General features: G+C 38.5%; 1 protein-coding gene across 4 annotated transcripts in view; it reads right to left on the reverse strand.

The window, feature by feature from the left end:
- BTBD7 (BTB domain containing 7) overlaps positions 1-21,896 on the reverse strand; it is a 50,943-nt gene that overhangs the window by 24,160 nt on the left and 4,887 nt on the right. For 3 of the 4 annotated variants that reach the window (XM_042866522.1, XM_042866496.1, XM_042866513.1), the window contains 2 exons: positions 9,105-9,289; positions 3,335-4,414 (listed from right to left, as the gene is read on the reverse strand). In XM_042866522.1, coding sequence (XP_042722456.1) covers positions 3,335-4,414; positions 9,105-9,186 — 1,162 coding nt within the window. In that variant the 5' untranslated portion in view covers positions 9,187-9,289. Of the gene's footprint in view, positions 1-3,334; positions 4,415-9,104; positions 9,290-10,265; positions 10,338-21,896 lie in introns of all 4 variants that reach the window. The other variant, XM_042866504.1, reaches the window with a different exon arrangement.

Genomic DNA, 21,896 nt, shown 5'->3' on the forward strand with positions numbered 1-21,896 from the left:
CTAGCTATAACACCGGGAATGAGAGGGACACTACTGAGATGAAGATTCATCTCCTCACATTAATTACAACTCGTATTACAGTATTACAACTCTTAAGGGAGAACAAGATGCTAGAATACATGCTGAAATGCTGATGCTGAAATAAGAAAGGAGGAACAGCTTAAAACTGCTAACAGCAGTGATTAGATAGCCAAGTGCGGGCATACAGTTTTTCCTGATCAAATAAGCGTCCTTTTAATTTCAATTATGAGACTATAATAACAATTCTTTACTTTTCAATAGCAATGATCTAAACATGAACTCAGCAAATGAAGTATGAAACTACTGGATACCGACTTCACTGCCACGTACAGATTTCCTACAGACTGCTTGCTGCTTTTTCTTGTAGCTACCTAACACAGCACTCACCTATAACATTGTAATTAGTTCAAGTTAACAAATGGAATCTCAGTGACTGTAGGGGTGGATAGGTAGGCAAAATGGCCCGAGTTTACTACCATTGCATAACATGCTAAGTTTTGATCCTTCCCCACTTTTACTGTGCTTCTCCCCAAGGGATAACGAGTCTCTCACCCCTTACCATCACGTACTTAACCAAACTCCAGCAACCGGCAGGTGCTAATGCAGCTGCACTAGCATCCCTTAAGGTGAGGAAAAACCCTTCAGCTAGAAAAAATTAACACCTTGTTAGCACTGGTTCATACAATGTATTTTAAAGCAGCATCGACCGATCTTGCATTAATGGAGAGTACTGACTTAGGACGCACTGACTGGTTTTGAGAGAAGTTACACTGCTTCTTCAGAACACCTTCAAATTTCTCAGTTGCTCCAGTCCAGATTTCCAGTCTGAGAGAATTATACTCTGTTCATTTATGAAACAGTGCATAACTATTCAGCATCTCAGTGCAGCTTTCATTCACAGTTTAATTCCCTCATTAATATTCCCCCAGCACACTAATCCTTTTAACACTTATGTAAGGGCATGCACCAAAATAATCAGATACTGAGAAACTGTACGTTTACATCACGTTCCATTTCAACTCATTTTCCTTTTCTTGCTTTCAGTTGATCTACAAATACCCTGCTCTCAAGTAGTATGAATTCATATTGTATAGGAATGAATCTAACATTATTTCCTCTACAGTAAAATTTTTGCCACTTCCACACTTCATTTAAACACTGCGTTTCTAGGCAAACAACAATAAAAATCAAGTTTAAGAACACCTCATTCCCACTCCTGTGGCAGCATACCTCAGAACAAATCTCCTCTGTTTCATGACAGCTTTATTTCAGCAGGATTATTTCAACTTCCAGCATCATGTGAAAATTAGTTTCCTAACACCAGCCTCAAGGGAATATACAAGTTACTGATTAGTTCCCCACATCCTCTATAATTCACAGTTTGATACAGCTCTTAGGAAAACCCACTGTTAGGCTGAAGTAACAGAGTATGATCTATTTCTGCAGTGTTAATACAGTATTCCATTTGATAGCTAGAAGTTGTAAACATCTACTGTAAACAGTTATTTTCTTTAACTAGCTCAAGCAAATCCCATTTTTTTCTCAGTTATTCTCAGTTTCTCACCTCAAAAGTAAAGCTATCATTCCCCACCACTAAGGTCAGAAGTCATAAGCAACTGCAACTCCCATTACATATATCTACTAAGTTGTCTGAACACCAACAGGTGAAAGAGCAAAGCACCACAGGAGGCATTAGCTCACCAGCCAGTGCTTTGCAGACTCTGCAACTCACCAGCCCTTACGCGCAGGAATCAACTTTCCAAGAGCTGAGAGTCCCTCAGTATTAGTACAGTTAAATCTTACAACGTCACCTTCAATCAGCAAGACTGAAGGCTTGGTGTACCTCCTTTGACACAAACTACAGAAGAAATAATTTAAGTTTACAGCTTGTCAACATGCAAGATCACTTAGTATCAACACTAAATAATTCCTTTTCTTAAGATCTCTTGTATCCTCTGCCCCACACCTCATTTAGCCCCAGAAAAGGAATTGTAAATGAAAGCTGATAAAGATCAGAAATATCAAGACTTGCTATACATATTTGAAATATCATACTCCAATAACGATGCTCATTGCAGTTAAAAGCCCTCACATAGCATTTCTTCTGTCCCTGGAAAACACAGATGTATTATCTCCAACTCACAGATGGGAAAAGTTTCTTTTCTTCAACTGTGTTGCCAACCACTGACAGCAAGACTCATTATGCGTACTTACAGTGCAAATCAGTTAGAATGCAAGACTTAAACTAATGGCTTTCAAAAAGAAAACGGATGATTCTGTATTTTTTTTTTAAACCACAAATAGAGTAAAGAACCTTATTTTCAGAAAGGAATACACACTCTATGAGAGACTGCAGATTAAGACGCTAGCATTTTACACACTGTTCAAGCCTTCTCAATTCTTCGTGAAGACAAACACTGCAAATGATAGCTTCTGCTGATCAGGCTACAGGGTAAGCTACTCTAGAAAGAGTTTGAACTATTCAATGAGAACAGACATCACTAATTCTGCTAGTTGGGATGCTCAAAGAAATCCAGCTTTTCCCACCTTGCAGCAACAGCACCCTCAGCTAACACGTAGGATTCCAGCATGGAAGAGACACATTAATAGAGGTGCATTCACAATCAGGTCAGAAACACTCCCTGTATCCCACAGACAGCTTCTATTTATACTTCCTTATTTAAATGTTAATTAAGGAAGACTACAGTTATCGTGCATTCACATTTTGAAAAGAAGAGGCACTTGAAATATGAGTGAATAGGACTCCAAGTTCCATTGCAGAAGGCTATTTTATCCGATTATGGGCACAGCACAGAGACTGAAGCAAGTGCATCTCACTTTCTTGCCATTCTTAAGCCAAGAGGTATACAAGCATAATACTCACAGTACATCCTGCCTCTACTCCTGAAGAAAGGAGATAATTACTGGAAGGCAAAACAAAGACTAGCCACTGACAGTTCACTGGCTGCTACATAGGTAAGAAGAAAATAGACTTGCTCAAATGGAAAAAGGTGGGGAAAAAAATATCTCTTTCTTTCCTTTATTTTTTAAGCTACTGTTTGAACTACTGTGGAAGTTCACGACCTAATTACTTTCAATAATTTAACATAAACATCTTCTTGAAGTTAATATCTAACCTAATTATGATTAAACTACCCTAGTGGAAGGCATCCTTGCCCTTAGTAAGTGGGTTGGAACTAGATAATTTTTAAGGTCCCTTCCAATCCAGACCACTCTATGACTCTGTGAGCTGCAAGATAAAAAACTGTTCTAATAACATCATTTATTCCACAGAAAGGACAGTACTACCTACCTTGTGCAAGCATGTTAAACTCCAAGAACAGTGCTATGTGGTAAAGCTCCATAGCTTCTTCAGCCCTAGTCATGTTTAGTTTTCCTGCAACAAGAGCCTGAACTTCACTTAAGCTGCCCACTGAAGGGCTTGAGTGCAAAACTGAGAGGTCCACCACATCTGTATACATACAGTTCAAGATGACCTTAGCATATTTTTTTGGTATGATAGATTCATCCAATATAATTCTAGTTGGAGTTCGTAGAGTTCTGTCTGTGATCTCTTCACCAGTCCGTATTCTCCTCTGCAGCAAGTGACGAAAAAACGGCGATCGTGATGAAATAATAGCTTTGTGAGCTCTGAGCTCTTCTTCTAGACAGTTCTGACTTCCACCAAAAGTTTCAACCAAGTCAGAGTTGGAGGAGAAGCTAAGAACCACATCGTAATAGCACATGTAATCAAACAGCGCACGCATATCAACATCTAATGAATTTGGTGTTCCAAACTCTTCACTAAGCTGCACAAGAATATCAACGTTCTGGAATCTTGAATCCTCCATGCCAAACTCTCCTGTATAAAGGTAGTGTAACAAAGCTGAAAACATAGGCATATCTATGCCAGCTGTGTTAATGTCCATTATTATTTCTGCCCCATATTCTGGTGAGGAAGAAAGCAGCGTCTTAAAAAACGGACATCTTGCTGCTAATATTGCACGATGCACAGGAAAACAAGTTTCTTGAAATATTAAGTCTACATCGGTGCAATATTTGTACTGATAAAGTTCAGCCATGTCTTTTTGTAGCGTCCTGGCTTCAGGTCTTGCCAAATTAGCTTGTAGGTAAAGTTCCTTTAAGGCTGATGTCCCTTCATATTCCTCTACTAATGCATTAACATCTCTGACATCCCAACCTGAGAGGAGCTCTCTCATCTGCTTGGCATGATCAGCAGATCGGCTGGATTTCCGACGCTTAATGAATTTCTTTTTGAGGGTGGCAAGGCCAGAAGTTTTCTTTTTCTTGTCTTGAGGTTTCTCATGGCCATGGTCAAGGCTATAGAGCTTTGATTCACAGCCATAACCTTGATGAGAATAGGATGATGTTCCTGAAAGCAAAAGAAAGGAAAATTAAAAACATTTATTCCTTAAACTTAAAAGAGAGGTCTGTCATACTCAAACAGTTCATCAGAGTATCTGAAAGTTATGCAGTTTTTTCCTTCCCCTCACATCAGATAATTCAAACAATTTGAAAGCCTGAGCTTGTTTTTATTATTATAAAGTCGATGTTTACTATTAAATCTACTAAATAATCTATTATTAAAACTTGTAATTTTCTCAATTAGAAGAGCCCGGCAGTGCCAATTGATGCAGTTCTGTGGCACATACGTGCTTACCAAAGTAGGAAGAGAGAATTGTGCTCATAATATCACAAGTTTCATTGTATTAACTCCAGGAGAAGCAAGAAATACAGTTTTTTTTTTTTTTTTTTAAAGCTTAATGAAATAATAGCACCCCCAACTTTCAAAGTGCTTTCCAAATCCAGTTCTTCTAACATTAAGAATAATTTTAACCAGAAAAACACACTTGGCATTAGATACCTAATACAGTAACAAGAGAAAAAATACTGCAAAACAAAGTAAGAGAATACAATACTAAAGTGGTTGGGAAAATTAAATACAATAAATCAAATGTCAGTCCAAATTTTAACAACGAAATAGAAATCTTGTGCATTATCAAGTAATGCTGAAAGTTAAAACACAAAATGGACTCCTTTCACAGAGCAGTTTCCAGTTTGTGTTTGAGCTCCATTTTAGACAATAGGGAACACCTAAACCTTACTGTTGTCAAAGATTTGCTTTGAATGGAACATTATGCAATTAAAAGAATGCACATAAATTCTTCTTCAGCGTTCATTTACACGTAAATCATGTTGTGATCTAAACATGTAATGAAAAAAAATAGACTTCCCCCCAACATAATCTGCATTACACATCTGACCTGTTCTACTAGAAGAACCCTCCGCTGATGCTTCAATGCTAGCAGGACATACAACACCACACTGTTACTAAAACTGAATTTTTATTAAGGTGGTTAAAAATCTGCAGTTTAAAAAGAAGTGTGACTCATTACAGGGCTATTTTCTCGTTTAAATTCCAGAATTTTCACTGAAACCAGATGGTGGAAGACTCAGACTTTACAGGGAGGAAAAAAAAAGTACAAACCAACAACTTCCAGACAATGTAAGAAAATAAGACATTTGCAAATGGTATAAATAACACTGTAATTGATTTAGATCGAAATATATTTGTCAAATTCTCTGTTGGCAACAGGCAATAGTTTTTTTTTTTTTCCTTCTAATAAACTTGAACAATTGTACTACTTGTTCACTTTTTGAAGTGTTTAAGATTAAAGCACATGCAACCACCACATAGTCTGTGTGGTCTTCTGTATCTTTCAGCCACTTCTCTCTGGTCCATATGTTTCAGTCAGATCTGATGTGATGCTACTTGCGGTGATGTTATGGGTCAGCCACTTAAAGTATATAAGGTGTTGTGGTCTTTTAGTTACCACATTATTTCAAATACTATCATGAAGCTGGAATATAACAGGAACAATTCAAAGTTCTTTTGAGAACATGGCAAATCTAGCAAGTTAAGATTTCAGTAGATTCTCATCTTACTTAAACCTCAATAATTTTAAGTAAGCTATACATTGACTTTTAAATCAATTTAAGTAAAACTCCCCCAGATCACCCCAATGTAATAGATTCATTTTTAGTGAAAGTTTGGGGAAGTAGCCTTCGTGACTTAGAGGAAAGACCATTTCAGTCATGCTACATGAAGTTTTGCTCAATCAAGCAACGTGTCATTAAACACTGAAATTTCAAGACATTCAAATCAATTTAAAGGAATATACCAGTAACTCGGAACTGCTTTGACAAAGAGATCATACTGCAAAATCTACCATAAACACTCTCTCCACATGATATACTAGATATTACAATAGAAATGAGGAGAATCAGTTCCCTGTTGAGATGAACCTAGAATTTCTGCTCCACTGAAAAAGTATGGATTACATTTCACAGAAGAAGTGTAACCACACTTCGAACATTCTGTAATGACACTGTTCTGAGGAATAGCTCATTATTAAGTATTTTGGATTCCAACAGTGAATCTGAATATGTACAATATTCCCTTACGTTCTGCTGAACAAGAACTAGGACACCAGAATCTCAATTTCTTCTCCCTGAAGGCTGCCATCAAGTATTACTTATGCTCGAATCACCTCAAGATGCTACAATACCACTCAAACCTTTGCATACCCCAGGATACATTCAGGATTTCACTTCAGAATTACTGCAAACAGCACTGTTAACCCCTACAATTAGATAAAGCACTGCTGCTAATACAGCTGTCACCACAGCTGCTTTTTGCCAGAAGCAGAAGTAGTGATGCATCAGCACAGTCTTTCCAGTACATCAATAACTGGTGATTCAGTATCTATCAAAGAAAACTCTGAATCTTCCTGGCCTACCTGTATTCCTTCAGAAGGCAGGATTAGAATTAGGAAGTAAAAATTTACTGCCCACTACTATAATAAGAAGTAGCAATCTATTAAGTGTTATTAAAAAGCCCCTACATCATACTTAGTTTTGAACAGATAATACTTACAAGAAACAGATGACTCCCAAGAGAAACTACTTGGGCACTTGACAATGAATAACAGGATTTGTCTAGTCCTTCGCATGCCAACACACTTATTTTTAAATACAGCTCTATAATTAGTTTTTAACATCTTGAACAGATGTACTGCCCTAGAAAATTGTGTGAAATCTGAATGCTGTAGACAAACAGCAAGAGATCAACTAGTAAGCTTTTGCTAAAACTGAAATATTGATGCACTTTGAGCTCTTACAACACCCATTCTCATATTTTCAGTTCTGCCTTTGGGCAGTAAGCAGAGCTAGTGCCTACTACATAGAGAAGAATCTGAAAAAGTTCATGTAGAGAAAAAGCATGGTTATTCTCACAAGCGATTAAAATCTCAGCCAATTTTAGGACAAAACTATTTTCTATTGAGAGATACAACAAACCAGCTATTCAAACAAGATTCAAGAAAAAGCCAATGACCACAAAGCAGGACAATGGATACTTGCCAATGTTACATAAAGAGCAGTTACTTTACTAGGGCACGTGCAGAAGTGCCACCGTAGCATCAGAAAATTCCCATGAAGAATTTTTGTTTTATTATTTTAATGAATCAGAACACTCATTTTTCATTGCCTGAAAGGAAACAACAACATGCTCTTAGACCTTTATCAAAAAAAGACTCTAGATAGATCTGTAACCTACTGAGGAATTGCTTTGTGAAATACTAAATAATAGGTTTCTATCTGGGGTTTAATACTGAGGAGCATTACCAAAAGCTTCCATGTACAAACAGACAAATTTGCTATGCAATTTAACAAAACCTTTGGAACTTCCCCCTTGTAAGAGCTGTTTGGAACTGCATGGGGTTTCTCTTCAATACAAAGGTAGATCAACTTCAGCAATAGTCTTGGCTGTGATTTTAGAAATAATGTACGTAACAATTGGGACAAGCATTTTACTACTCTTAGTTACAATACACTGAAGATACATAAAGCCTTAAGTTCTTCCTTGACTCAGCACAAGCACACATATGCAGCTTTTTGTCCAGAGCAGAAGTTCTCATATAACATAAATATAAAATAGCTTGTGTGCTGTCCTCTACTCAGATCTCTAAAAGTTTGTAATGATACAAAGGCTGAGATGATAAAACAAAACACAAGTTACAAAGCAAGTAAATTTCTCTCTGCTAAGGATGCCACAATTCTTTCAGCGGTGATTAAGAAGAGTCACTGCATATTATTAAGTACTGATACACTGTTGCAAGGCAACGCATAAAGGAGAAAAGTATTTATAAAGTATTCATGTTATTTACAACAAAGATCATTCTTCAGCCTGTCAGGGTGGCTTTTTGTTTTTCTTTTAAAAAAAGATTGTCTTTTGAAATAGTGCCTTTTAGATTCATCACTTAACTATTTATCATTTATATCATGACAGTACTGAGATCTACACTGAAGTCTTTTCGTGGCTAGACTGAGCAGCATATAAAGTTGGTAGCTGCCCCAGTTATGACTGGGATGAGTAAGTAATTTCTTAAGAGCTTTGTGAAGTTTCTAGTTAAGCAGAACCCTTCCTTGTAAATAAGGTGGTTAAGAAAATAAGCAATAATCCTCTCCTCATCCCAACTTCCACAGGAAGGGCAGAAAAAGTTGTCTTCAAGATTGCCAGTTACTTTAACAGGTTTACTACTAGAGGAACCTTTCTGGTAATAAGTCATCTCCTCTCCTCCTACAAACATTACCAATACTACAGGGAGTACTGAGGATCAGAAGGGTTCTGGGCTTAAGAGAACATTGCACAGAGCATCTGAGGAAGAATGAAAAATCAAAGGTACTGCTAACAGACAGCAGCTGCTCTTTGAACTTGTTAGTCTTCCCTCTATGGCTGAATTATCTAAAAGCACTTATTTATAAATCTGACATTTGTTTACTAGTAACTGGCAGATTGCCAGTTGCAAACTTATTGCCTACATAGGCTAAACAGATATTGGACAGTACCAAATTTCATGCACTACTAAGCTTGAGCAGATACAAGCTGATGACCTAGAAAATTAGAACTGCATGGTGTCACTGCAAGAAATTCAAATACTATGGTACATATATAATCCAGCAATCCATTTACATAAGCAACAAGATAACTGAGAAGTTACCTATGAATGTCTGTTGTGCCTGTGAATTTCCCCCTACCCTTGGGGAACATGAGTGAGGGTAGTTAGATGCATTAGCACCCATTTTCTTCAGTCACTCAGGCATTCCGCCTGCTGGCTCTTCAATGTATAATCCCATAATCCTTTAAAGTCTTCAGTCCCAGATCCAGCATTTTGTTCCTCCATTTCTGAAAAACAAAACCAAGAAGTTACTTTGTTTTAATATTACACATTCTGAATGAAACAAACTCAGCCTCCAGCACATATAAAATGAGGTTTTATTTTAAAGATTATTCGATCCTTCCAACAAGAAGCTAAATTCAAAGAGACGTTTCTCCTGAATTCTGTAATTTCCAGGTGATTGACAATTGAGTATTGTCAATCTGAACGAAGAACAGGATTATTATCAAGCTTTTAACTAATAAGATTTCAAAGCAGGAGATGGTCTAGACTGAACTTGCTCCTTTAACTGTACCAAGGTAGACTTTGTGCACACTGATGCATTTATACATTGTTATAAAAAAAACAAAGTTCAAACAAACATTCTGACTGAAAAAGTGGAATAAGCCAATCTGTTGAGGTTATACCATCAGTACTGCTTTCAGGTAAACTTGGATTTCACACTGGCCACATATCTTTCTTTCAGTTTTACTTTTCAAGTCAGAACTTGTGCCTAAGAAATAGGTAAATAATAATATTGAAAAAGTAATAATTTGCCCATTATCTAGATTTTAACTATTCTTTTATTAGGCAATTGAAAATACTGTAGGAAGTCAATACTGAAGTAACTTGAACAAGGACTTGTGTCACATATACAAATGAGTACTTTCTTCTATTTCTTCTATTAACTGTGATAAAACACTGATACTATAGAAGTAAAAACTATCACTGGAAAGCACTTTTTCAATCAACTGAACACATGCACCCCAACCAGAACACAAATGTACAGATTAGGAAGAGAAATACTCAGTCTGAAAAGCTCTTAGTACAGGCTCAAGAGCTTTAGATTTAACAGTGAACACACAGCTAAATTCCACCATGGTGGTATAGGTGTTGCCACACCTCCTGCATGCTCCCAACTTTCTCCATGCACCTCCAGTTTGCCAAACCACACAGCTACATTCCATGCAAGAGCAGTGTTTCAAGGAAGCTGCAGCACCGTACCTCATCTCTTCTCCCTGCCTTAATAACTCATTTATTTCTGGCATGAGCTCAGAAGTGGGAGTTTTCATTCTGCTGGAGAGGTGAGATATGATGATAATTAGAAGCACACCTGGCATCTCAGACAAATGCAGCATGAAGAAAAGATCATGAGGAGCAGAAAGCAATAGGCCAAGAGAGACTGTAGATTGCTCTAAGAATGGGGTCAGGTCAAAACAAGCATCATGGGACTTGAGGGTTGTTTACATGAAGAGGAAGGGTTTAGATCAGGTATTGGCATAGGAGTGATGCATTATTGTACATCAGCGGTGCATTATTTCCAGTTATCTGCTGCCTAAGAACAACGTTCCCGGGAGGCCACGTGGTATTTCTGTGGTCAGCAAGTATTTTCAGAACAGAACCACAACGCCTCACACTAGACATGACATACAGGCAAAATCCCTACTGTGAAAGGGCTTACAGTCCAGGTCTGCCTCACAAAGCTGTAGCCTTTTACTGCTATCTGAACTCCACAAAGGCAGAAGACAATCCCAACAATACAGCAGTTCTACCAGCACTGCATATTGACAGTTGCAGACTAACCACAGGCTTGCTGAAGCAGAAAGTGGGAGCTCCTGTACCTAGGAGTGTAGTGCCAATTGCTTACAACCTGGTACTTCTGGCCTTGTCTGTAAGCAGATTCAGTTCACAGGTTGAGGAAAATAAAATGCCTTTCTCCTGGCACAGTAAGACTGTTCAGTATGAAATTGGAACCAAAACATACTCAGAATCATAGAAACACCAAGATTGGAAAAGACCTACAAGATCATCCAGTCCAACCAATCACCAATAGTTCTTACTAAACCATATCCCTCAACACAGAGTCCAAACATTCCTTGAACACCTCCAGGGTCGGTGACTCCACCACCTCCCTGGGCAGCCGATTCCAGTGCCTGACCACTCTTTCAGAGAAGTAGTAATTCCTAACATCCAGCCTAAATCTCCCTTGGCACAGCTTGAAGCCATTCCCTCTAGTCCTATCACCAGTTACATGAGAGAAGAGGCTGACCCTCAGCTCACTGGGACCTCCCTTCAGGTAGTTATGGAGAGCAATGATGTCTCCCCTGAGCCTCCCCTTCTCCAGACTGAACAATCCCAGCTCCTTCAGCCGCTCCTGATAAGGCCTGTGCTCCTCACCAGCTTTGTCGCTCTTCTTAGAACCCGCTCCAGGGCCTCAATGTCTTTCTTGCAGTGAGGGGCCCAAAACTGGACACAATACTCCAGGTGCAGCCTCACCAGAGCTGAGTACAGGGGGACAATCACTGCCCCGTTCCTGCTGGCAACATCGTTTCTAATGCAAGCCAGGATGCCACTGGCCTTCTTTGTCACCTGGGCACACCGCTGGCTCATGTTCAGCCAAGCATCAATCAATACCCCCAGGTCTATTTCCTCTATGCACGCTTCCAGCCACTCTGCCCCAAGCCTGTAGTGTTTCCTGGGGTTGTGGCCAAAGCGCAGGACCTGGCATTTGGCCTTACTGAACCTCATCCCATTGGCTTCAGCCCAGCTGTCCAGCCTGTCCAAATCCCTCTGCAGAGCCTCACTACCCCCAGGCAGATCCACACTTCCAGCCAACTTGGTGTCATTTGCAAATTACTGAGGGTGCACTCAATGCCCTCATCACAAAATGGACAACATCAGCAAACCTCTGCAAACACAAGCTGTAGGATCAGTTCAGTCTTATTCATACTTCTCTCCTCCCTCTTGTACAGAAATAAGATAGTTATTCTAGAATGATGATACTCATACAGACGCAGACCTCTTCTCTATAAATGAGAATTCTCACAGATTTAAGGAAAACCACACAGAAAAGACTTCATCAGAGCAGCAACTCACCCAGCTGATATGTACACCCACACAGATTATGTTGTCTAGAATTTGCATCCATTCCCATATGAAATTAGTTGCATTTAGTACAAGCTTTGTGGAGATAAGAGTAGCCTTTCAGTTCCAACTCCAACTGTCTTACAAATAAGGGCAGGTATCCTGGGTATGCTGGGTATATAGCTCAACAGCTTCCCTTTTCTCAGCTAAAATTGGACTTGGTTCATTTGGATGGAGCCCTGGAATAAAGCCAATGCCATCCTATTTCCTGCTTCAGTGTTCAGCTGTGATGTGATAACTTGTCCATTAGATGGCCAAAAAAGTTAACACTTGTCTTCCTAGCATGGTAAAGAGCCTAGGAGTTGAAAATAAAAAAGGAAAAAAGTTTTTTTTGTTTGTTTGTTTTAACTGCCAAACATTCAATATATGCAATTAAGTCTCAGGTTTGAAGTTAATATTTTACTTCTGCTTCCACTGACTCTACCCAAAAGATGGGCAAAGATCACAATCAAGAAATAGACAGAACAGTCTGATACTATTAATGTTTTGTAAACTCAGGCACTGAATATCTATTCCCCGAAAGCATGAACACCTGGAACAGCTCCTAAAATATCCAGTATATAAAATAATGTTACGTAAGGGCTTAGCACAAGAGCACTGTCACACAGTACACCCAGGACTATCTCATACAGAACGAATTCACTCACTAAACTTCAAATACGCAACTTAATTTTACAAAATAAAGGACGAGGTAAAAAACAGTGATAAAGCTGTATAAATGTAAAAATAAACATATAGAAGTGATATACATCTATGTACATCATATAAATTTGTAAGAAGAAAAACCAAACATACTGGGTTCCAGTGAAGAAGGAATGAAACGCATTTCAGCAAAACAGGCACTACTGTCAGTCATTCTGCTAATTTACATACACCAACATTTCTTGTGCCTCCTTTCAAATCTAATCATGTACTGCACACACAGATGCCTGGATATTGGAAGACTTCCCTAGAGTATTTTGTACCTTGAACTCAAGCAAATCCTAGTTAGAAGCATATTGCGCCCTATGGCTCTGAAGTGATCACAGCATAATCTCATTAGTCTTTCACCTCCTTATCCTGCTGAAAATGCAGTCTTTGTACAAGGGAAATTTTGAACAACTGAAGTGTTGAAGGTCTTGTTGTCCATACCGCTGTCTGACACATATGCAAATCCATACAGAATCCTGTTTGATATTTATTTTCAAACTAGTCAAGCGATCAAGCTTTACCGTTACATAAAATATACAGATGATAGTGAGATGTAGCTAATATATCTGAAAGATTCTACTGTGGTTTAGTACTGTACAAAAGCAAGGAACCGATATTATTATTCATTATTTGAGACTAGAAAAGTATTATTTACCAGATAGGAAAGAAAAACACCAGAACTTAAGCCATATCAGCAGTTACATGCACAAAAAAGGCAAGAAAAAGCAGATATAACCAGATTGCAAAAGCATTGGATGTTCTTTGTATCAACTCATGCGTTCCAGCTACCACAGAGAACCCTTTATTGAAGCTGAGCATGAATTTTAAAGCACTTGCATTTTCACAAAGTACTATGCATACCCAGTAAGGAGAAGCAGTCCTAGCCTTTTATTTCCTGACCTATCCAGACTCATAATGCTGAGCTTTAGAAAAAAAGCTACTTTTCATCATGTCCTCTGGGTAACGGGAGCACAAGTTAGAATAATTATATCCAAATAAAGTACAATAGCATGTAGCCTTGGAGATACGCACACCCTAGAGAAAAGAAGAAAACTCTGAGAAGCACGTTAGCAGTTGCAAACACCAAGAAGCCACCTTTTCAGTACTATCTTTATGGTGTTCAAAGTAGACTTTTTACGATCAGCAAAGCAATTCAGAGCAGAATATGACCAGCTCACATCCCAGAAACAATTAATTTACATCATCTGAGGTAACAACAGGTCAGACTATGAACAGAGATGTTGGACATCAGCACATTTTATTCAGAAGAATATCAAAGATGTTCCAGCACTTAAAACAACACAGACTAACCAAATCACACTAGTATAACACCACACATAACAGGAAATTCCTCCCAAGCAACTTAAATATTTTTATATTTTTATATATGATCTCTATTCATCACTAGTCCTTCCAGTTGGTTGCAAGCACCTACCAGTTTGTTGCAAGCCTATTCTGACTGATGATATTCTCACTGCAGACTTCCTTGACATTCCGTAAGTTCAATTCAAAATGCTTCTTTTAGCAAAATCAGCAAGAACTGACATACAAAATAACTGCTCGTATTCTTAAGACTTCTTATTTTTAGAAATTCACTTGAAAGGAACATTAGTGCAATTCAGACCAGAATAAAGTTAAAGATAAAAAAAAATATATCAAAAATCCCATTCATCAGATCTTTATCAATATCACTGAACAGAGTAGCTAGGTATAAACATGGCTACTTACAGAGAAAGTTAGAAGAGTTCACTTTAGCCCATCTAGAATAACTGCATGTTACTTTGACGTAACATCATGTTACACTTTGAGGAATCTAAAAGACTTTCAAAATACAACTTTTGTTTTGATGAACAACTTTTTTTTATTTTTAAAGAGAAGGAAGTAAACAGATTAGGCTTTATCACATCTACCCAAGTTCTAGACAGCATTACATTATCTTGTCAGGCAGCAACTTCCAGCTGCCCATCCTTCACAGCAGCAGTACACATGAAAGGTATCCTCAGTCACCTACTCTGGCAGAGACTTCTTCCTGCACAGAAAAGGCAGCAGTGGAACAAAGGTAAAAATCTTTATGTATTGTATTTCAAAATGTTTTTATTCAAGTAGCCGATCTGTCAATGGCATTGGTGCTCTTTGTGAGAAACAGCAGGTAACCTGTGCAGTTTTCACAATTTATAGTTCTGTTCTTTTGTTCTTTGAGACTTCCCCATAAAGATCCTTGTTCCATTCCGAAAGGGAATTCCTTCTCTTGCTTGAGCTATGACCCACTTAGAACACAAGATGCTGTTTCAAATTAGCAAGTCTACTAAGGCAGGGAAATCTTGGCTCAAACCCCCACCATATGGAAGATCTGTCTCCAGATTTCAGCACTGCTGCCTCACATCAAGTACCATCTCAGTGGGATATACCCTACAGTCTCCTATCGAAGATGTTTTCCCTCTTTTCCAAGCCCAGTTATTTCACAGAGAGCCATTCACTCTAAATGAGCATCTGGGAGCTTCCTGTACACAACAGTGGGTATAAATCCAACTCACCGTTCACATTCAGTACAATTCCTCTGAGAGTACAAGGTTACTAATAAGGCCATCTGAAACACTATGCTCTGCTTCTATCTACTTTGATAAAACAAGCAAGCAACACCTGTCTTTTTTTTTTCCCCCCCCACAATTTGCCATTTGCATTTTGCCTTCAAAAACAGCACCCTTTTGATCACAGCCTATGTTCCCTCATTAAATCCCACAGCTTTACCAGGAACAGAAACCTCTGGTGATGACTCTACTTAACGGTTTGCCAAACAATAATTCCAGATCACAAAGGAGACTGAAAATCTTGGACCCACATACCAGTTGGCCTTCCAATGAGAATAGACTCCATTCCTAAGTCAGCTCACAGGTTGTCTCTATAGTCTTATTGTGGCTGCAGTCAACATGTGATCCTACTGGTCAGCCACTGTACAGTTAGTTTCTTCTTGCACTATTTCTGCTGCTTACAACCATTAAAGACATCATTCCTCAGTCCTTCAGTGTTCCTGCATTATCATATTCCTTCCTGCACATGCCTTTATGAGATATTTGCTGACAGAATCTCAAGTACTTCCACTGCAGTCTTTCCCCTGTGACCAAAAACGCCACTCAAATATTACCATGCATTCAAAAGAATTTCCTCAATATACTCTCATTACTTTGTTCTGAGAGCCATCCTTCCTGCGTATCTTTTTGTTCTTACACAGCAGCACGCTTCCCCTGTGCAGCTTTTGCTTTTTGATATAACAGAGTTTTGTAGAACCAATTGCTAACAACATTTCTAATGCTTTTAGGGACTAATGGATTCACTTACAATACAAAAGCTGGAAGGTGGAACACAAGAACTTGGTAAAAAAAAACTCAAGAAGTAATTGAGTCTAGTCCATTTGATGGCATGCATCAGGTATTTTATTAAAAAAGCATTCATTTTTTCTTGTTCAGGAAAGGATTGAAGCACAGTTGTAAAACTGCCAGTTTAACTGCAGCTTAAGTAGAGTTTCTACAGTAACAGTTACAAGCCACAACAAGTATCAGATCCAGCCAAAACAGCCTCATTCTTGATTCAAAACACACAAGATAATGTACATGAAAACAAATAAGGTGGTTCACTGATACTGTGGTTCCACACACATTTCTTCAATAGCACTCACCTCAGCTACTATTGCCATCTTCATGAAGCTTCTCCATTTTGTCAGCAACCAAATAAGAGAAATCTCTTCTGCGGGGTTCTCCTCCCCAGCACAGCAAGTTCCTTGTACCAGCTTCCTGAACGATCAAAATACCCTCACAGGAGGTAAGAAGAGCAAGAAGCAACCAGAAGGCTTCCTGCTCCCCATAGCCAAACATAACATCCAGTTTGAATAATACTCCATTGGCACAGCCTTCAAAAATAAGCACTCCCAATCCCATGTGCTCATCCCTACAGCAGAGATGTCCCCTTCTCATCCTGGCAAACATTTTTGAAGCAACATAACCCACACCAGGGACCTGACAGGACCATGTCTGTTTTTGATCCTCTGCTGCAGCTACAAGTAGCTCTGCCCTTCAAGTACATCTCTGCCACTTGTCCCCATTCAGTAATCTGTCACTCTAAATTTAAACATCTTAATGAAAGCAGTTACAACAACTCTTCTTTTTTCTTTTTTAACTACATAGCTCTTAAGAAATCAGAAGGAAGAAAGATCTCCCTCAAGTTGCCTGCAAACCTAGGGTAGAGCTAGCAGAAAATGGTAAGGGATGCAGTGCTGACTACTGCAAGGACTCACCATGAAAGTGCTTCACTTATAAAATGTCAATCATCAAGCTGGTTGAACTACAACTTCTCCTTTGGCCTATACTTCTTTTGTTCTGTACCTGTACAGTTTGTTCTTCTCAGCTAGGCTGTGGTTAACAGCCCTTCAGGTAGCAACCGTTGCTGAAGATGTCCCATTGAGGGGGACAGGGCAGCTTTTTTTTTTTCCAAGGTCCCCCTGCCCATCAGATCTTGATACCCACATGATCCAGCACTACCACTGAAATCAAGCAAACAAGGAGCCTCACCTTCCCTCATTCTTCTGCTCCAGTCAAACTGTTTCCCTGCTTCCCTTCAAATGGGGCTTACCAGATCTCAGAACAAGTCATTTCAGATGGCTGATCCATCACACAACTATCTCATGGAGTGACAGGCAATGCAGAATTAAAAAAAAAAAAAAGAGTTCTGCAAGTCTGTCTGATAGTCAGCCACAACTGTAACAAGACACAGCTATCAATACAGAGAGAGCAAACAATTGCTATTATACTGCCTCACAGCTATGCAAAGCTCTGCCCTCACAGTCATCGATTTAATTCTCTGACCTCAGGCTCAGTCTCCACAAGTGACTCATCTGGCCCTGCTGCACAGTCAGAACCCTCCCCTGCTGTTTCCCAGGCTCAGGTTTTGGCATTACTATGCTACCTCTTCTCCCATTTCTTAACAACACATGGCAGCCTCTTCCACATCTAGGCTACACATTGAAACAGGCAGCAATATAAAGTTGAGTTAATTACTGCATAAATACTGTGTGCAGTTCATCTGAGAGCCTGTCAGCTGCTTACAGACTAATGATGCTTTGAGGAAGTCTGATATTCCAGGTAAAACCCACAAGCTATTTTAATTCCTTTTTTCCCTTCCCTAGATATTTTTAATGTACCAAAACACAACTTAGGTGGTGATCTCACACCTGTTTGTACAAATCACAATACAAATACTGCTACACATAAGATTTTAAACAGTTATTGAAAAGCTTGCATACTTATAAGTTTCGGTTGGGCTTCTCTATCAAGGAAAAAAATTAAAAGCCACACTGACATCAATGCCTAACATTTATCTAACAACATCTGATGCAAAAATTTTTTCCTATGCCAAATACTTCAAAGGTTTCAGTTGCCTGAAAACAGACATTGTAGTACACGTGCAGTAAGAAAAACAATAGCACTACAGTGCCTCTCCTCAAGAAAACATCAGATATGTCTACAAGCCATCAAAATCCTTTGAAAAAAGCTATACCACCACTCTTGCATGTACACTTAGATTCCATGCCACCACAGCCAGAACTAAATGCTCTCAAAATTTGATGTTTGTTCTCACTCGATATAAAAACCTATTTCAAATGCAACAGAAAAGACTTTCACTATGGTAAAAGCCATCAATTAAAGAAGGAAAGACTTGGTCAGAAAACCAATCTACCAGTTAGCCAGCAATTAAGCTGGATCTTTCTTCACATTTTTCTCTTGGCAAAAAGGAGCAGCTCTCTTGCATTTCTAAAGCATTCACTTTTTATCTTGTGACATGAACATGCAGGTTCTACAGAAGAGCCAAAAGGAATGAAGCACACCTTGATGCATCATTCATTTACACAGTTTTATTGAATGAATACAGCAATAGCTACACATAGCTCACCTGTACAGACATTAAGATGGCAGTTACAAGAGGTTGTTTGTATGTTTTTTGTTTAACTATTAAAGCAAACTTGCCCTTTGAGCACTCTGTTGATATGCCTTAACTCTTCCCTTTCCTTTCATAGAAACTGAACTTTTCAGCTGCCCTAGAAGATCACAAAAGTAAGATTCTCTTAAAAAATGAATCAGAAAATATAGAATAAAAGCAAAACTGCTGGTGTACTCAGAGGAAGTATTTCATTAAAACAACCTTTTATTCTTTATCTTATTTTATGAGAAAGTTCACTCATCTTTCCTTGATACTACTATTCCTGCATACTCAAATTAAGTAGTACAGAAAGAAGAGCCTTTGCCAGTGCACACTACACTTACCAAACCTTCTTCAATTCTTCCCATATTTGAAGATTTCATCAGTATATGAAAAAAAAAAAGCAGTAGCAGTCTTACTTCCAACTTCACCCAAATGACTGTTCTAATCACCTGTCAACATACGTACCTTGTACACACACACATACATATATACAGACATAGAGAGAAAAAAAACCAAATTACATTTCCTTCCAAATTTAAAACACAGATGAAACTCAAATTCACAAGATGTTTAAATAAGCATTCTCAAGAGTGTTGAGAATCACCAAGGTCTTAACACACGTCAGCCTTAATGAAGATAAAACCTAGCCATAAGGTGTCATTTTCTAAGTTAGCTCTTCAGAAAAATAAAGTTGGGAGGTGAAATAAATCACAATGAGGGGAGGAGGAAAGCAGGGTAGAAATGGAAAGATCCCTAAGGGTGATGGAGGAGAAGTACATCATCACAAGCCTGTTACTCAAACTGGTAATTTTTGAGCCAATAATGAAATGAGTAACTTACACAGTAACAGAATTACTTTGGATATTCTCAAAGAAACTAAACAATCTTGATAAACATGCAGCAAGGCCAAACAAACAGTATTTTCCTTAAAATGGAAAAGCCTTAAGCAGTACAAACAGGTCTTTTGGAAAATTTGATTTAGGACTATAGTTCTGAGTATTACTGCTTGAACCTTGTAATTCAAGCCTGAAAAGCAGCTTAACATAGAGCCCAGGTTACAGCAAGAATTTAATTTTCTTTTTTAAGTTTAAATTCAATTACTTAAAGAAGCAGCTGTTTTGATCCACTACAGAAACATATCTGAGTCACTTCACCAAGAACTACCAAGCCTCCAGTTTCACATCTTCAACTACAAACCACCATTACAGGGAGGATAATCTTGTACTATATAACAGCCCTAGTATACTAAAAAGTTATTCTGGTATTTCAAGTCCAAATGCGTGTTTCAAAAAGCATTCAATAAAGGACTAAAACCTGCAGATTCAACAATCAAGAAGCAGCAGGTACATCGTCAGATCCAATCTATGTTATGTTTTCAGAAGAGAAAAAAATTGTCTTAAACATCGCCTTTGATTTAAAAAGTTGAATTTCACATCCCATCTCTGCTAAGGCACTAAACACATATTCCTATCCAAAATTTAGACAAGCTAAATACTCAAAACAAGCACAGAAAATGAAGTACAGAAGAGACAGAGACACTTAGTATATGTGGGCTGGGAGGAGCACCAGGAGCAGACTTACCACAACACTGAACAGCAGCTCCTAATTTTCTCACATACATTCCTCTGTAGACACTGTGGTGCTTGCTTTCAGTTCAGCAGTACTAAGTATAGCCTTTCAGGTGGTGAGGAATACTGACACAGCTTAGATTCCTCCTTGTTCAGTAACAAAGCCATAACTACACTGAATAACACAAACCTTCAGTGTACATTTTGTCAACTCACCATTTTCTGTCATGCCAGTGCCTGAAGCACGATAAACATATCTTAAAAGTTTTCCTACAAACACCTTTATCAGTTTGTAATGAACTATCTTCAACTTAAAATAAAACTGTAAGGAATTTGATTTTATGTCTTTCAACTGCAAGCACTACTACAACGACTTAAAAAAAATCCAGGAACCTGTAAACTGGAAAAAATAGTCTCTATAATGTATTTATTTCACATCTTCAGACACCTGGAACTGAGATGCCCACTACAGGATAGACTAAGGTATAAAGTGTCAACCTTTAACACACTTCTGTATGTGATCAGCCTTTTTTTTTAAATGAAAAATAGAAAATTTCACTTTGTGTATCTTTATACCGCTCCCCCTTCTCCAAGAGGAAGTCACAGAATCTGGGTTGAAAAGGACCATAGCGATCATCTACTTTCAACCCCCCTACTATGTGCATGGTCACCAACCACCAGACCAGGCTGCCCAGAGCCACATTCAGCCTGGCCTTGAATGCATCCAGGGATGGGGCATCCACAAGCTCTCTGGGCAACCCATTCCAGTGAGATGCTCTGATCATCCAGCTAAATATCACAAGCAGGTTCTGAAGTAGTTTGTCTTCCACATATTTTAAGAAAGCAAACGTCTGAGTAGATGAGAAATCCTCTAAATGCCTCCAATTGTATAAAGAGCTTCAGCACAGACTCCTATTAAAAAAATACAGAATCTAACAGATGAGCACTATAATCACAGCATCAGGAAGGCTTCAAAGAGGGCTTGCATCTTCTTAGACAAAGAGCATGAAAGCGACAGCAAATCTGGTTCTTTAGTTCCAGCAGTCAAGGAACCAGTTTTATCATCTATCCACATCAAGAATCACTATGAAAAACAAAAAGCAGGAGAGAATCAAAAGGGTAAGAATAATAAGGTAGGTGATATTTTCTGGGCTTGTGCTAACTGGTTTCTGATCAGATTTATTAATTTAAAAGGTCTTTTCTTCAGCTCCCAATTTTAGTGTCAGGAAAATAATATGAAAAGGAGCTTTAATCAATTATACTGATTATTGTAAAAGCAATTAGAATAACCTACCCACCACTGAAGTGTTTTACATATTTCACCACAGTAAAGACACCGAGTAGCAAATGATAAGCAAAGCAGCGTTTCAATTTCTCCCTAATGCAAAGTAGTCTACCAAGTCACTCATAAAACACTGACCTGTATGTGAAGAGGTGCAACTTTACATGGTATGATGCTTTCATAAGACAGATATTCTTGCTC

Source organism: Lagopus leucura, unplaced genomic scaffold (assembly GCF_019238085.1).
Source record: "Lagopus leucura isolate 7727_CA_CO unplaced genomic scaffold, USGS_WTPT01 Super-Scaffold_1, whole genome shotgun sequence".
Lineage (NCBI taxonomy): Eukaryota > Metazoa > Chordata > Aves > Galliformes > Phasianidae > Lagopus > Lagopus leucura.